The 16598-nt window shown below is 40.3% G+C and overlaps 1 protein-coding gene across 2 annotated transcripts in view; it reads right to left on the bottom strand.

Moving 5' to 3' along the window:
* The window catches only part of ttc17 (tetratricopeptide repeat domain 17), a 78374-nt gene that overhangs the window by 26990 nt on the left and 34786 nt on the right, over window positions 1-16598 (bottom strand). For both annotated transcript variants that reach the window (XM_073049667.1, XM_073049666.1), the window contains exons 14-17: window positions 16466-16534; window positions 14854-15078; window positions 11131-11317; window positions 1467-1628 (exon numbers count right to left, since the gene is read on the bottom strand). In XM_073049667.1, coding sequence (XP_072905768.1) covers window positions 1467-1628; window positions 11131-11317; window positions 14854-15078; window positions 16466-16534 — 643 coding nt within the window. The remainder of the gene's footprint in view (window positions 1-1466; window positions 1629-11130; window positions 11318-14853; window positions 15079-16465; window positions 16535-16598) is intronic.

Below are 16598 nucleotides of genomic sequence, written 5' to 3'. Positions count from 1 at the left end.
TAACAATTAGGCCTGCAAAGATCATAGTAAACACATGTTGAGGGAGATTGATGAAGATAATGCAGAGAAAACTATCAAACAATGCTGGAACTAAGATGCAGAACACAGTAGCTGAAAATCAGAAATAAAGTCGAGAAATAATCATGTCACATGGTAACTGAATTAAAGATTGATGACCTCGTTATAGTACTGGGCAGAAGAGGGTGTTTCTTTGTAACTGTTGAGGATTGAAACTTGCTCATTTGGAAAATGACATACTGTTCCGTGAACTTCCATTGGGCTTTACTGGCACAGTGCAAGCTGACAAACACAGTGAGATTGGGATTGACTGGCTTGGCCATTAGAGTGATAGGCAACTGCTGGTTTGCAGTCATACCTGTAGAATGAATGAACAAACTGTGCTTGATTTCTAAGGACGTCAGTCTTTGCAGCAAAAGGATTTGGCTGAGATTAAAAATGTTTATAGGAATGATATAGGGTTTAGCTAAGACTTCCATTGGAATGTGTGCAGGCCTGGTCTCAATATATAAACAAGGATATTCTTTTAATTGAAAGAAGCCGACCAAAATTCATCAAGTTGGGTCCTGGGATAAGGAAGATTGACTTAAAAGGAAAGATAAAGTAGGGTTTAAAGAACGCAAGGGATCCAAATTAAACCCATAAAATTCTTAGGGATAATGTTACAGGTTCGATGCATAAATAATGATTCCTGACTGGGATGTCCAGAATCAAGGCTCAGTCTCGAAATAACAGGGCAACCATTCAGGACAAAGATGAAATAAACAAAATGACACCAAGAGAATGATGTCTTTGAAATCAAATAGGGTTATGAAAGCTCCTACATCAGGTCTATTCAAAACAGAAATAGGTTGATTTTTGGCTATTATAGTAAAGAGAGATGGAATGAATGCATGAAAGTGATCCTGGGGTAAAAGACCAGACATGACATTGAATGAAAGACCAGGCATACAGGTCCAAGTGGTCTAATCTTGCTTCTTTTTTTAATGTTTTTATGTCAATTTTGTAGGTACTAATCTACATAGCTTGCGACTGATTAAATCTAAATGATGGTAAGTTCATGATGCCATCTGTGTAAAATCAAAAATTGTTCAGTACCATTAAATCATTTCTGTACCTTTGACTACAATGTTTTCTACTGTTTTGAGGGATACTTCTATTATTTGGCTGCTTTCATGAAGTACAGTCCAGATCTGAATGATGTTTAAAATTTGTCGTTTTCAGCTAAATTACACACAGCACATTTCAAACTTTTAATTAATACACATATCACAAAGAGAAAATCGGCAGATGCTGGAAATCCAAGCAACACACACAAAATGAATGTATGTTGTTCGAATTAATACACAAATATGAACTTTGAATTCAGTAAACCTGCACAAATAAAAGTCTGTTCAAGTTAAAAATTATCCATCAGAAAAACTGCATAAACTAGTAAAGGGATTCACTTTTAGTATCAGATGGCGAAGAATCCATTGTTGTAACTCCAGGTAGCTGTGATGGTTCTTTGATAACTCTTTCCTCTGAGGACTTGATTATTCCCTCTTGATCAGTATAATACTTCTGTTGCTCATGAGTTATGTTTTTCTGATTGCCGTAGCAATGACTTTCTAGGAATAAGAACACAAAAATAAAATGTAATTTTTATTACAAACCAAATTTGGAAAACTTATGCAACATATTTACATAAACAATAAAAAAAGACATTAGCCCAATCAATGTACTGGAAGGGGACTAATAACCTTGCAGGAAGATTTGCTGGTCTTCCCGCAAATCTGGGGGGGGGGGGGGGGGTTAAAGTAGAGTTGCAGGAGGATGGGAACCAGTTAGTGGAGAGGTTGTGGAGACAGATGCTGTTAAGACCTCAGGCAAAGTCAAGAATCAAAAGGTTGAGTATGGTGCGACTAATGTCCTGAGCGGTGTATATTTCAATGCAAGACGTATCGTAGGAAAGGCAGATGAGCTCAGGACCTGGAATTATGATATTGTAGCCATTAGTGAGACTTGGTTGCAGGAAGGACAGGACCGGCAACTGAATATTTAGGAGTTCTGCGACAGAGCAAGAGGGATTAAAGGTGGAGGGGTGGTGTTACTAGTCAGTGAAAGATGTCACGGCGACGTTCAGTCAGGACAGACTGGAGAACTCATCTAGTGAAGGGTTATGGGTGGAAAAAAGTAATATGGAAGGTATGACCACGTTAATGGGGTTCTACTACAGACTATCCAACACTCCAAGGGATTTAGAGGAACAAATTGGTATAGAGAGAGCAGACGGTTTCAAGAAACATAAGGCTGTTGTAGCAAGGGATTGCCTTAGCAGATAAGGTGAAGGAGAATCCCAAGGGATTCTATAGATATGTTAAAAGCAAAAGGATTGCAAGGGACAAAATTGGTCCTCTGGAAAATCAGAATGGTAATCCATGCATGGAGTCAAAATAGGTGGGGGAGATTTTAAATTATTTTTTTTCCATCTCTATTTACTCAGTAGATGGACAAAGAGTCTTCAGAAGTAGGGAAAATAGCATCAACTCCATTTACCCTAGACAGATTACAGTGGAGATGTTTGCTGTCTGAAGGAAATAAGGGTAGATGATGAATCCACAGGCCTGACAAAATATTTTCCTCAGGCCCTGCTAGAGGCAAGTGTAGAAATTGCTGGGATCCGAGTAGAGATACTTAAATTATCCATAGTGACAGGTGAGGTACCAGAGAACTGGAGGATAGCAAATGTTGCTCTGCTGATTAAGTAATGCTCTAAAAATAAACTAGGAAATTATAGGCCAGTGAGCCAGACATCAGTATTCGGACAGTCATTGGAAGCTATTCCAAGGGACCGAATATATGAATATTTAGATTGACAGGGACTGACTAAGGATAGTCAGCATAGCTTCATGTGTAGTGGGTCGTGTCTAACCAAGCATACATGACCAAGTCTTCTCAGGCTTCTAGCCAGGTACAGTTATCGATTATAACCAACATTTCAATGACAAATTCTGCCATCTTCATTGGGGATGTTGCCTGGGCACATCTAGCCAGGTGGTATTTATACCTGCGTAGACCAACACTCCTGATTGGATGAAAGCTAACCAATCAGGTTTCTGCTCTCCCACCTTGTTTACAATTGAATTCCAGTTCTAACAGAGCGAGACCTTCGTCTTTGTTAAAATTCTTCTCCTCTAGTTTTATGATGTTGAAGTCAATCCTATGGTCATTGCAAATGCAGTGTTCTGCTACCACCGATTTCTCCAGGTAACCCAAACAGATATACCTCCTGTGTTCTTTGATGAGTGTTTCCACCGTGCATCCTGTCTGGCCAATATACGCTGCTCTACATTCACAGGGGATCCTGTAAATGCCAGCTGACCTGAGTCCTGGATCATGTATGACCTGCACAAGCTGTGATTTGAGCTTCCTTATGGGTTTGTGGATGGTATTAATCTGGTATTTCTTCAGGATCGTGGTGATTCTTCCAGAAACTGTGGAAATATGGGGAAGACAAGCAGTAGCGATGGGGTCCTCCTTGTTGTTACGTTTTCTGGTTTTCCTGTTGGCTCTTTTAAGGGCCCAATTGATTTGCTTCACCTTGTAGCCATTCTGTAGGAACGCCATGTGTAATCGTCTTCCTTCCTCTGGGAGACTCTCAGGGTCCGAAATAGTTTTTGCACGGTTAATAAAAATAGAAAGAACCACTCTACATTGGGAGGCATGATGGTGGCTGTTAACGTTGAGGTATAAAGTCCGTGTGAGCTGGTTTCCGAAGCTTCCGTCCGGTTTCCGTCATATTGTAAACTGAATGTTTGGATGTATACTGTTCAGATGGTTGTGGAACTGCTAGTGTGTCCGGAGTCCACAAGGCCACACTACGAAGGTGTAATTGAGTATCTGAAGAAGCATTTGGGGTGTAACGGCGATGAACTCAAAGTCTTCCATGTTCAAGTTAGCAATAGTTGGCGACAAGGGTGATCCCACAGCCACTCCATATGTTCATAGTAGTTGCCCTTATAGAGTAAGTATGTCGATGTAAGGGGGTCTTCAAAAAGGTCAATGGTACCCTCAACAAACCTTGACCACAGGAGGTCCAAGTTGCCCTTAATGGGAACTCGTGAACAGAGACACGACGATAAAACTGATCATTATGTCCTCAGGATTCAGCTGCATGCTAGTTATTGTTTTAATGTAGTTAGTTGAATGCATGATGTGATGTTCACAGAACCAATAAAGGGAGACAGCATGGTCGTTAAATGCTCAGTAAGGTAGTAAGTCAGAGAATCTATCCCAATAATGATAGGCCTCAGCGGAGAATCGTCCTTGTTTATCTTAAGGAGCCCGTAAAGTCTTGGTGGTACCGTTGCCTGAGGCACAAGTGTCTTGCCCATGTTCGCTGACAGTTCGGATTTCTTCAGTAAAGCAGAGGTTATCCTCAATCAAATCCGTGGGATCCTGCTGTAGAACTCTGTAGGTGGAATCATCAGGAATCTGTTGGACTTTCCTGTGGTATTCTTCCAAATATTCCAAGATCACCAAGATACCATTCACAAACCCATAAAAAAACTCAAATCACAGACTGAGAGGGTCAAAGATGACCGTGGACTTATAGGATTCCCTGTGAATGCGGAGAAGTGTATGTCAGCCAAACAGGACGCACCGTGGAAACCCACATCCAGAAGCACAGTACCCAGAGTTTGGCTTAACCGGAGAAATTGGCGGAACACTGCATTTGCAATAGCCACAGGATTGACTTCAATGGCACTAAACTACTGCGCCATGCCAATGATTTTGGGACCATCTGGTAAATGAAGGCATTGAATAAAACTAAAGGAAAAGAATTTTAGCAAAGATGAAAGTCTCACTTCAAGTAGGAACTGGAATTCGACTGTAAACAAGATGGGAGCAGAAACCTGATTGGATGAGGACTAATGCATAAGGAGGTACGGACTACAGAGATATAAATACCACTGCACTAGACATGCCTAGGCATTATCCTTGAAGAAGATGACAGAGCTTTGTCATTGAAACATTAGTTATAATTGATACCTGTGCCTGCCTGGAAGCCATATAAAAGTTTATTCAATCTAATAGAGCTTTTCGAGAAAGTTACCAGGAAAGTTGATGAAGGCAAGGCAGTGGATGCTGTTTACATAGACTTTAATAAGGCATTTGACAAGGGAAGTTGGTCAAGAAAATTCAAGAGGAGGTAGTAAATCGGATTAGATATTGGCTTTGTGGGAGAAGCCAGGGAGAGGTAGTAGATAAACACAAAGTATACTGCAGATGCTGTGGTCAAATCAACACATACAAACAAGCTGGATGAACTCAGCAGGTCGGGCAGCATCTTTTTCAATGGATGCTGCCTGACCTGCTGAGTTCATCCAGCTTGATTGTAGAGGTAGTAGATATTTGCCTCTCTGACTGGAGGCCTATGACTAGTGGTGTGCTGTAGGGATCATTGTTGTTTGATATTTATATCAACAATCTGGATAATGTAGTTAACTGGATTATCAAATTTGCAGATGACACCAAGATTAGGGGTGTAGTGGACAGTGAGGAAGGCTATCATGGCTTGCAGTGCAATCTGGACCAGCTGGAAAATGTGCTGAAAAATGGCAGATGGAATGCAAGTGTGAGATGTTGCACTTCAGTAGGACCAGTCAGGGTAGATCTTGCACAGTGAATGGTAGGGCACTGAGGAATGCTGTAAAACAAAGGGATCTGGGAATATGAACTAGTAGGTCAGCCAAGTTGACCAGCTGAATAGGTTAGGATTCGATTCCTTGGCACGTAGAAGATTAAGAGCAGATTTCATAGAGGTATACAAAATTATGAGGAGTAAGGTAGGGAAGATGGAAACAAGCTTTTTTCACTAAGGTTAGGTGAGTCTACAACTAGAGGTCATAGGTTAAGGGTGAAAGGTGAACAATTAAAGAGAATATGAGGGGGAAATTCTTCACTCAGAGGGTTGTGAGAGTGTGGAACGAATTGCCAGCACAAGTAGTGCATGCAAGCTTGATTTCAAAGTTTAAGAGAAGTTTGGATAGATACATGGATGGTAGGGGTATGAAGGGCTATGGTCCTGGTGCAGGTTGATGTGAGTGGGCAGTTTAAATGGTTTGGCACAGACCAGATGGACTGAAGGGCCTGTTTCTATGCTGTACTTTTCTATGACTCTATTCATAGAATCACACATATAGTCAAATAAAATTTACAGAAATATATTTTCAAAGTGATACTGACTTCATATTGTCCAGTTGAAAGTAACAACCATCATAGTACAATTTTATATCAGTTTAATCTCTCTTGACTCACATTCATATTCTCCAAATTCATCCTACAGTATATCTGAGAAATAACTGTATTTAAAATCTAATGCAGAGTTAGAAACATAGAAACATAGAAAATAGGTGCAGGAGTAGGCCATTCGGCCCTTTGAGCCTGCACCGCCATTCAGTATGATCATGGCTGATCATCGAACTCAGAACCCTGTACCTGCTTCCTCTCCATACCCCCGATCCCTTTAGCCACAAGGGCCATATCTAACGTCCTCTTAAATATAGCCAATGGACCAGCCTCAACTGTTTCCTGTGGCAGAGAATTCCACAGATTCACCACTGTCTGTGTGAAGAAGTTTTTCCTCATCTCGGTCCTAAAAGGCTTCCCCTTTATCCTTAAACTGTGACCCCCTCGTTCTGGACTTCCCCAACATCGGAAACAATCTTCCTGCATCTAGCCTGTCCAATCCCTTTAGAATTTTATACGTTTCAATAAGATTCCCCCTCAATCTTCTAAATTCTAGTGATTATAAGCCTAGTCAATCCAGTCTTTCTTCATATGAAAGCCCTGCCATCCCAGGAATCAATCTGGTGAACCTCCTCTGTACTCCCTCTATGGCAAGAATGTCTTTCCTCAGATTAGGGGACCAAACTTGCACACAATACTCTAGGTGCGGTCTCACCAAGGCCTTGTACAACTGCAGTAGAACCTCCCTGCTCCCGTACTCAAATCCTTTTGCTATGAATGCCAACATACCATTTGCCTTTTTCACTGCCTGCTGTACCTGCATGCCCACCTTCAATGACTGGTGTACAATGACACCCAGGTCTCGTTGCATCTCCCCTTTTCCTAATCGGCCACCATTCAGATAGTAATCTGTTTTCCTGTTCTTGCAACCAAAGTGGATAACCTCGCATTTATCCACATTAAATTGCATCTGCCATGAATTTGCCCACTCACCTAAACTATCCAAGTCACCCTGCATCCTCTTAGCATCCTCTTCACAGCTAACACCGCCGCCCAGCTTCGTGTCATCGGCAAACTTGGAGATGCTGCATTTAATTCCCTCGTCTAAATCATTAATATATATTGTAAACAACTGGGGTCCCAGCACTGAGCCTTGCGGTACCCCACTAGTCACTGCCTGCCATTCTGAAAAGGTCCCGTTTACTCCCACTCTTTGCTTCCTGTCTGCCAACCAATTCTCTATCCACATCAACACCATACCCCCAATACTGTGTGCTTTAAGTTTGCACACTAATCTCCTGTGTGGGACCTTGTCAAAAGCCTTTTGAAAATCTAAATATACCACATCCACTGGCTCTCCCCTATCCACTCTACTAGTTACATCTTCAAAAAATTCTATGAGATTCGTCAGACATGATTTTCCTTTCACAAATCCATGCTGACTTTGTCCGATGATTTCACCTCTTTCCAAATGTGCTGTTATCACATCTTTGATAACCAGCTCTAGCATTTTCCACACCACTGATGTCAGACTAAGCGGTCTATAAATCCCCAGTTTCTCTCTCCCTCCTTTTTTAAAAAGTGGGGTTACATTAGCCACCCTCCAATCCTCAGGAACTAATCCAGAATCTAAGGAGTTTTGAAAAATTATCACTAATGCATCCACTATTTCTTGGGCTACTTCCTTAAACACTCTGGGATGCAGACCATCTGGCCCTGGGGATTTATCTGCCTTTAATCCCTTCAATTTACCTAACACCACTTCCCGACTAACATGTATTTCCCTCAGTTCCTCCATCTCACTAGACCCTCGGTCCCTTACTATTTCCAGAAGATTATTTATGTCCTCCTTAGTGAAGACAGAACCAAAGTAGTTATTCAATTGGTCTGCCATGTCTTTGTTCCCTATGATCAATTCACCTGTTTCTGACTGTAAAGGACCTACATTTGTCTTGACCAATCTTTTTCTTTTCACGTATCTATAAAAGCTCTAACAGTCAGTTTTTATGTTCCCTGCCAGCATTCTCTCATAATCTTTTTTCCCTTTCTTAACTAAGCCCTTTTGTCCTCCTCTGCTGGTCTCTGAATTTCTCCCAGTCCTCAGGTGTGCCGCTTTTTTTTTGCTAATTTATATGTTTCTTCTTTGGACTGCCTAATTTCCCTTGTCAGCCACGGGTGCACTACCTTCCCTGGTTTATTCTTTTGCCAAACTGGGATGAACAATTGTTGTAGTTTGTCCATGCAATCTTTAAATGCTTGCCATTGCATATCCACCGTCAACCCTTTAAGTATCATTTGCCAGTCTATCTTAGCTAATTCACGTCTCATACCTTCAAAGTTACCCTTCTTTAAGTTCAGAACCTTTGTTTCTGAATTAACTATGTCACTCTCCATCTTAATGAAGAATTCCACCATATTATGGTCACTCTTACCCAAGGGGCCTCGCACAACAAGATTGCTAACTAATCCTTCCTCATTGCTCAATACCCAATCTAGAATGGCCTGCTCTCTAGTTGGTTCCTTGACATGTTGGTTCAGAAAACCATTCCGCATACATTCCAAGAAATCCTCTTCCTCAGCACCCTTACCAATTTGGTTCACCCAATCTATATGTAGATTGAAGTCACCCATTATAACTACTGTTCCTTTATTGCACACATTTCTAATTTCCTGTTTAATGCCATCCCCAACCTCATTACTACTGTTAGGTGGCCTGTACACAACTCCCACCAGTGTTTTCTGCCCCTTAGTGTTATGCAGCTCTACCCATATCAATTCCACATACTTCAGGCTAATGTCCTTCCTTTCTATTGCGTTAATCTCCTCTCTAACCAGCAATGCTACCCCACCTCCTTTTCTTTCCTGTCTATCCCTACTGAATATTGAATATCCCTGGATGTTGAGCTCCCATCCTTGGTCACCCTGGAGCCATGTCTCTATGATCCCAACTGTATCATATTCATTAATAACTATCTGCACATTCAATTCATCCACCTTGTTACGAATGCTCCTCGCATTGACACACAAAGTCTTCAGGCTTGTTTTTACAACACTTTTAGCCCTTATACAATTATGTTGAAAAGTGGTCCTTTTTGCTTTTTGCCCTGGATTTCCCTGCCTGCCACTTTTACTTTTCACCTTACTACTTTTTGCTTCTACCCTCATTTTACACCCCTCTGTCTCTCTGCACTTGTTCCTATCCCCCTGCCACATTAGTTTAAAGCCTCCTGAACAGCAGTAGCAAACGTTCCCCCTAGGACATTGGTTCCAGTTCAGCCCAGGTGCAGACCGTCCTGTTTATACCGGTCCCACCTCCCCCAGAACTGGTTCCAATGCCCCAGAAATTTGAATCCCTCCCCCTTGCACCATTTTTCAAGCCACGTATTCATCTGAAATATCCTCCTATTTCTACTCTGACTAGCACGTGGCACTGGTAGTAATCCAGAGATTATTACCTTTGTGGTCCTACTTTTTAGTTTATCTCCTAACTCCCTAAATTCACCTTATGGACCTCATCCCGTTTTTTACCTATATCGTTGGTACCTATGTGCAGCACGACCACTGGCTGTTCACCCTCCCATTCCAGAATGTCCTGCAGCCGCTCAGAGACATCCTTGACTCTTGCACCAGGGAGGCAACATACCATCCTGGAGTCTCGTTTGCGGCCGTAGAAACGCCTATCTATTCCCCTTACAATCGAATCCCCTATCACTATAGCTCTCCCACTCCTTTTCCTTCCCTCCTGTGCCGCAGAGCCACCCACGGTGCAATGAACTCGGCTGCTGCTGCCTTCCCCTGATGAGACATCTCCCCCAACAGTATCCAAAACAGTATATCTGTTTAGGAGGGAGATTACCTCAGGGGACTCCTGCACTACCTGCCTACTGCTACGCTGTCTAGTGGCCACCCCTTCCCTTTCTGCCTGTGCAGCCTTTACCCGCCGTGTGGCCAACTCACTGAACGTGCTATTCACGACTTTCTCAGCATCGCGGATGCTCCAGTATGAATCCAATCGCAGCTCCAGATGCTCAATGCGGTCTGCCAGAAGCTGCAGTTGGACACACTTCCTGCACACATAGTCGTCAGGGACACTGGAAGTATCCCTGATTTCCCACATGCTGCAGGATGAACAAACCATGGGGCCAATCTCAGCTGCCATGACCTACCCAATACTTGCCTCAACTTTTGAAACTTTCTCCTTTGAAAGGAACTTACCCGGCCTTACCTCAGTTGGAGTGAAGCTCGTCCTCAGCCTCTTCTCGTCGAAGCCTCTCAAGTCAAAGCCTCAAATCTCCACTCCTTCACTGGCCGCTTTCCACAGGCCGCTCCGCTTGAGGTAACCCTCTATTTATTTGTTTGAGCTTTTCAAACTGCTTGGTCACCTGACCTCGATTGCCCAATCAGCTGCTTTCTGCTGAGTCTGAGCTATTCAAATCTTGATTGTCTAATCAACGGCTTTCTGCTGAGCTATTCAAATCTTGATTGACTTGATTGCACAGTCCAACTGCCAAAACTGCCAGAATCTCTCGAGTCAAAGCCTCAAATCTCCACTCCTTCACTGGCCCACTCACTCACTGGCCGCTTTCCAAAGTACACTTTAATACACTTTTGTTACAGTATTGAGAAACCATCATCTTCAAATAGTGAGAATAGATTTGAAATCAGTAACTTTTAATAATTAAGATTTCATGCAATTTGACACAATATTAATTTCTTCCTCTTATTATGTTTATCTTATTAGCAAGATTTCACTACGACAGTTTATGAAGTCTAAGCACATGCCATATTTGGTACATTTTCATCTGGAATAAAATTCATTTAGAAGTTGGAATGATTTTCCAGATTCTGTTACCTTCTTCAAGATTCATGTTTGCTTACCTGCACAATCCGAAGATGTAAAGTTGTATAGAAAAGGATAGAACTGTAGACAGCGGATTAACTTCAGATTGTTGTCACAATCAGGACATCTAGTTGTTCTGTCCAGTGCTGTTCTGAAAGCTTGAAGGGCGGCACTAACATTCCTCAAGGCAAGGTAGGCATTTCCCAAGCTTAAGAATGTAAGTGGCTGGAGGTAAGGCAGTATGCATGTGATGGGGGTGAAGGGGTGAGGGAAAAAAAATGCCGTAATATTATAGAAGCAAATACATATTTTGTTAGTAATTGCAATGGCAAAAGTTGAATTAAACATTCAACAGCCTGTGAAATACAGTTGCAAGAGAACGTTTGTGAACTCTTTGCAATTACCTGGTTTTCTGCACTACTCATCTTATACATAATAATGGACAAACACAATCTGCCTAAACTAATAACACACTAACAATTGTACTTTTTATGTATTATTGAACATATCGTTTAATCATTCACAGTCCAGGCTGGAAGAAGTATGTGAAATCTTATATTTAATAACTGGTAGAACTTCATTTAACAGCAATAACCTCCACCAAATATTTCCTGTAGCTGCTGATCAGATTTGCACAATTTTGATCTTGGAATTGTAGACCATTCCTCCGAACAAAACTGTTCCAGTTCATCAATATTTTTGGGATATCTTGCATGAACAGTCATGTTCAGGTCACGTCACAGCATTTCAATTGGGTTAAGGTCTGGACTCTGACTTGGCCATTCCAAAACACAAATTTTCTTCTTCTTAAACCATTCTGTTGATTTGCTGTTGTGTTTCAGATCATTGTCTTGTGGCATCATTCAACTTCTATTAAGCTTCAGGTTATAGACCACTATCCTGACAGTCTCCTATAAAAGGCCTTGATAGAATTTGGAATCCATTATTCTTTTAACGATTGCAAGCTGTCCACGCCCAGAGGCAGCAAAGCAGCCCCAAACCATGATGCTCCTTCCACCATATTTCACAGTTTGGTGTTGTGTTCAGTGCCTGTTTTTCCTCCAAATATCGCGGTGTACATTTCTGCCAAAAAGTTCAACTTCTGTCTCATCTGTCCGCAGAACATTGTCCCAGAAGTGTTGTGGAACATCCAGATGGTCTTGTGAAAACTTGAGATGTGCAGCAATGTTTTTTTTGGAGAGCAGTGGTTTCCTCCATGGTGTCCTTCCATAAACATCATTCTTGTTCAGTGCTTTTCTTATGGTGGACACATGAACAGAGACCTTAGCAAGTTCTAGAGATTTCTGCAGGTCTTCTGCCGTTACCCTTGGGTTCTTTCTCACCTCCTTCAGCATTGTACATTGTGCTCTTGGTGTGATCTTTGCAGGATGCCCATTCCTACGGAGAGTAGCAAGAGTATTGAATTTCCTCCACTTGTAGACAATTTCTCTTACTATGGACTGATAGTCTTTAGAAACACTTCTGTAGCATTTCCAGCTTCATGCATCTCTGCAATTCTTCTTCTAAGATCCTCTAAAACTTGTCTTGATCGAAGCATGGTGCACATGAACAGATCTTCCTTGAAGGGAGCAAGCTTTGTCATTAACCTGACTTTGTGTGTCTTTTATATGGGGCAAGGCACAACTACAACCCATATCTCAAATCTCATCTCATTGATTGGAACACCTGACTCCAAATAACTTCTATAAACCCCAGAGGTTCACATACTTTTTTGAACCTACACTGATAGTTCAAATGACACATTCAGTATTGAAGAGAATTAGGACAATTGTTTGTGCATTATTAGTCTGGGCAGATTGTGAATTAGATGACGATCAGGCCATATTACATGAGTAATCAATGCAGAAAATCAGGTAACTGCAAAGGATTCACAAACTTTTTCTTGCAACTGTATATTGCAAAAATTGCCTACATCATATGTGCAACCACCCAAAATAAAATCTGTGGGTAAGTGATAACTGTATATAATGTTTCCAAAACTTTTGGAGATTTCAATTTTAGGAATGCACTTTTGTTTATTTTAAAATAAATTGGTATTTCCTCCAGGAAATTTGGGTTAACAATTAAAAACAATTCATGTTTTGGAGTTTTATTCTTTTCATAATTAATGTACTGCAATGAAACTCTGAACATTAAAAGAACAAGTAATCTATTAAGCAACTGGTGAACATTACCATTAAGTCTCACTGCATCAATTGCACTGTTGTAAAAACAAAACCTTTTTCCTCCAAAATAAACTATGTTGACAGTTACACCAATTTTCAGAGATTAAATTCAAACTAGAAAAATGTAAATTATGAGAAACTTGTTTGTAATAGATAGAAAAAGTGATTGATAATGCACTATCATTAAAGTAGAATATAAACAGCCAACTAAAACAGCTTTTCTGTCCTTTTATAGTTGGTGCCAAGTAAATGATGAATAACAGACTAATTCATTTTTGTAGGATTCTTGTTCACAGGCACGTCCTAAATTTAAGATCATATGATTTGATTAGTAACACAAAATCATACATTCTAAAAGGATTTGATTTTGATATTTAATTTGTGCTGAGTCAATTGACTTTTACCAATGTTGAAATTTAGAAAACTATAATCTGGGTTAGGCAATGGTCGTGTGACTGCTTTGTTGTGCACCTGTACTCCCTCTGGCACGGCTGTCTGGAGGTAGTTAATTTTCCACCACAGTCCCAACGCATCTGTCCTTAGCCTCCTCCACTGCCAAGGCAAGGCTACACATAGACAGGATCCGGTAGCATAAATGTTGAATTCTCCTTCTTCTGAGGGTTCCCTCTATCCTTTTTCAATTTCCTTATCTACCCAGTTCTTCCTACACTCACCCCAGCCCACACTGCCTGTTTCTTTCCCCTCACCCACCCTCTCCGCCTACCCATGATCCATACTCGCCTCCTTTTATTTCTACCTGCCCTCTCCTCCTCCCTCACCTGATTCAATACTACACCTTCCTCTCCTATCAAACTTCATCATTTTCAGTGCTTTGTCACCTCCCAGCTTCCTTCACCTTTACAACTCTCCCCTCCTCCATCTGCCTATCTTCTCTCCTCATCTGGATTCTCCAATTGCTTGCTAGCTCTTGCTTCACCCTTTCCCTTCACCTCTTATTCTATTTTTTCAGTCGAGTTGAAGGGTCTTAACCTGAGAGATCAACTGTTCATTTCCCTCCACAGACACTGCCTGGCATACTGAATTTCAGCATCTGCAGTCTTGTGTCTTTAGTATGCAAGATTATTTCTTTCCTTCATCCACCTAAAATCACCACTCTTCTACAATGTCCTGTTTCTTTCTCAATACTGGAATTTCTTTGAAGGGGTGCCTGGGTGTCCTTTTCTCCACAGTCTCTTAGGCCTCACTAGCCTATAACAAACCTGCTGAACCATAATAACAGGCTAAAAGATACATATACCTGAAGAATGTAGAACTGTCTAAAGGTGTACACTGAGAGATTACTTACTTCTGCAAGGTCTAAGCTACTATTTTACATCTTTGCATCAGGTATTTCAGGAGTGAATTAAAACTTATGCTAATACCCACATGTTCAACAAGGTCAACCAGTGGACACTTAATACCATTTTTAAGTATGAAGCAGTTTTCTAAAATATTTACTATGATATTACTTCATATATATTGTGCAAAGCTAACATTCATTGCTATAAAAGACAATACAATTTAGACTCTGAACTGCAAGATTAACACAAATAATTAATTTCACATCTAGCTTACCTCTGTGCTGTTAATAGTAAGTGCTTTTTGCAAAAGAGTGACAGCATCTTGATGCAGCTGAATATGAATTAGTAGATTAGCCAAATTGACCAGTGGAATGTCCATATAATCTTCTGGAACCACATTCAGTGCTCTTTTCAAACAAGCAAGGGCAGAGGTTGTATTCCCAACTGCTCTCCAATAAAGACCTGCTTCATTCAACAGTAACCACATTGGAGCAATTTGCTGGAAATTTTAAAAAAATTGTTTACAAATAAAATAGAGAATTTGGCCATCAAAATCAACACTCACATCAATCAAGAAAATTATAAAGTTGCATTTTAACAAATACAAAAATTCAAATACTTCTATCCAGTCCAGCCATATTATGATCCGATATACTGCAGTCATTACTGGTAGACATAATGAAAGTAATATGTTCTCTCTTGTGAAAGTATGAGTGTATAGTGAAGCCTGGCATTAACAAGACAATTAAAAAATAGTAAAGCACAACTCTCATAATTGCTGCATGATTGCAAAATACACAAATTAACTTTGTTCTATCATTTGCTGGTTAATTTTCGAAAGGGGAGGGATTATTGAACTAGCTTAGAAATAGCTATTCACATAAGATTCACATCTTATAACAAAGTTATCATTAACAGGATACATTTTTATGGAGATGTGAGAAGAGGGATGTAAATATATCAACCCAACAAAAAGTTATACAACTTGAAATTAAAATATATGGGACCCCCAGAATTCCTTACAAAAGAAAGGAATTCATGTGAAGCCACTCTAAATCAGAGTTTAGGCCCCATGTGGAGAATGATCAGCTCTGAACGGTTTTGAGAGAGTACGCAAAGGTAGTTTGCCAGTGGCACGAGAATCTGAAACCAATCTGAAGACACTGATCTAAGATGACTGACAGAAATGTCAAAGGACAGCTCTTAACTAAAATTAAAAGGATAGTGGAAGGAGATTCCAAAAGAAAACTGAGTAACTATACACATTTCTCTACAACTAGAAAGGATGGCAGAGTGTAGCAACTGATAGAATTGCTGCCTCACAGCTCCAAGGGTCCAGGTTCAATCCTGACCTTGAATGCTGTCTGTGTGTAGTTCACATGCTAGGAATACCTGTACAAGGTTCACTTTCTTCCCACAACCAAAGGACACATGCATGATTGGTTAATTGTCCACTTATATTTTGTGTGCAAATTTATTTTTAAGAAGTACAAATTCATTTAAACTTTTCAGCAAATTTGTAGACATTAAAGTGCTTTTTCAACAATTGCACCAGGGAAATAATATAAGTTGCAATTGCTTTGTCTCCCATGTAGGTTTTTTTTTAAAAAAAGGTTTCTTGAACATATTCCTTAAACCATCCTTAGTATTTTTATGTTCTTTTTTTTAAACTACATCTAAAGTGAAACATCAATTTTTACAAACAAAAAGACCTTTTTATGGAATTAAACAGAGCCGTGTAAAATTCTGTTTGACTAATAATTTGCATTGTAAACAAATGATCATATTCTATATAATTCTACCAAAAATGTTAAGCCAAAAAGAGAAAAATACTAAAGAATGGACTTTTTCTCAGCTCTAAACCAACATAACAACTATTTGCTCACCTCTTCAATAGCTTGCGAAATCACTTTTCCAATTTCATCCTCAATAATATTTAAATGAGAGAACAGAGCCTATTCAAGTAAAAGCAAATACACGGTTACAATTATAACTGCAAAAAGTGTGTCCTATAGAAAT

The sequence above is a fragment of the Hemitrygon akajei genome, chromosome 6 (assembly GCF_048418815.1).
Source record: "Hemitrygon akajei chromosome 6, sHemAka1.3, whole genome shotgun sequence".
Lineage (NCBI taxonomy): Eukaryota > Metazoa > Chordata > Chondrichthyes > Myliobatiformes > Dasyatidae > Hemitrygon > Hemitrygon akajei.
The sequence above is the reverse complement of the archived record's forward strand: the minus strand, read 5'-3'. Positions and strand labels throughout refer to the sequence as shown.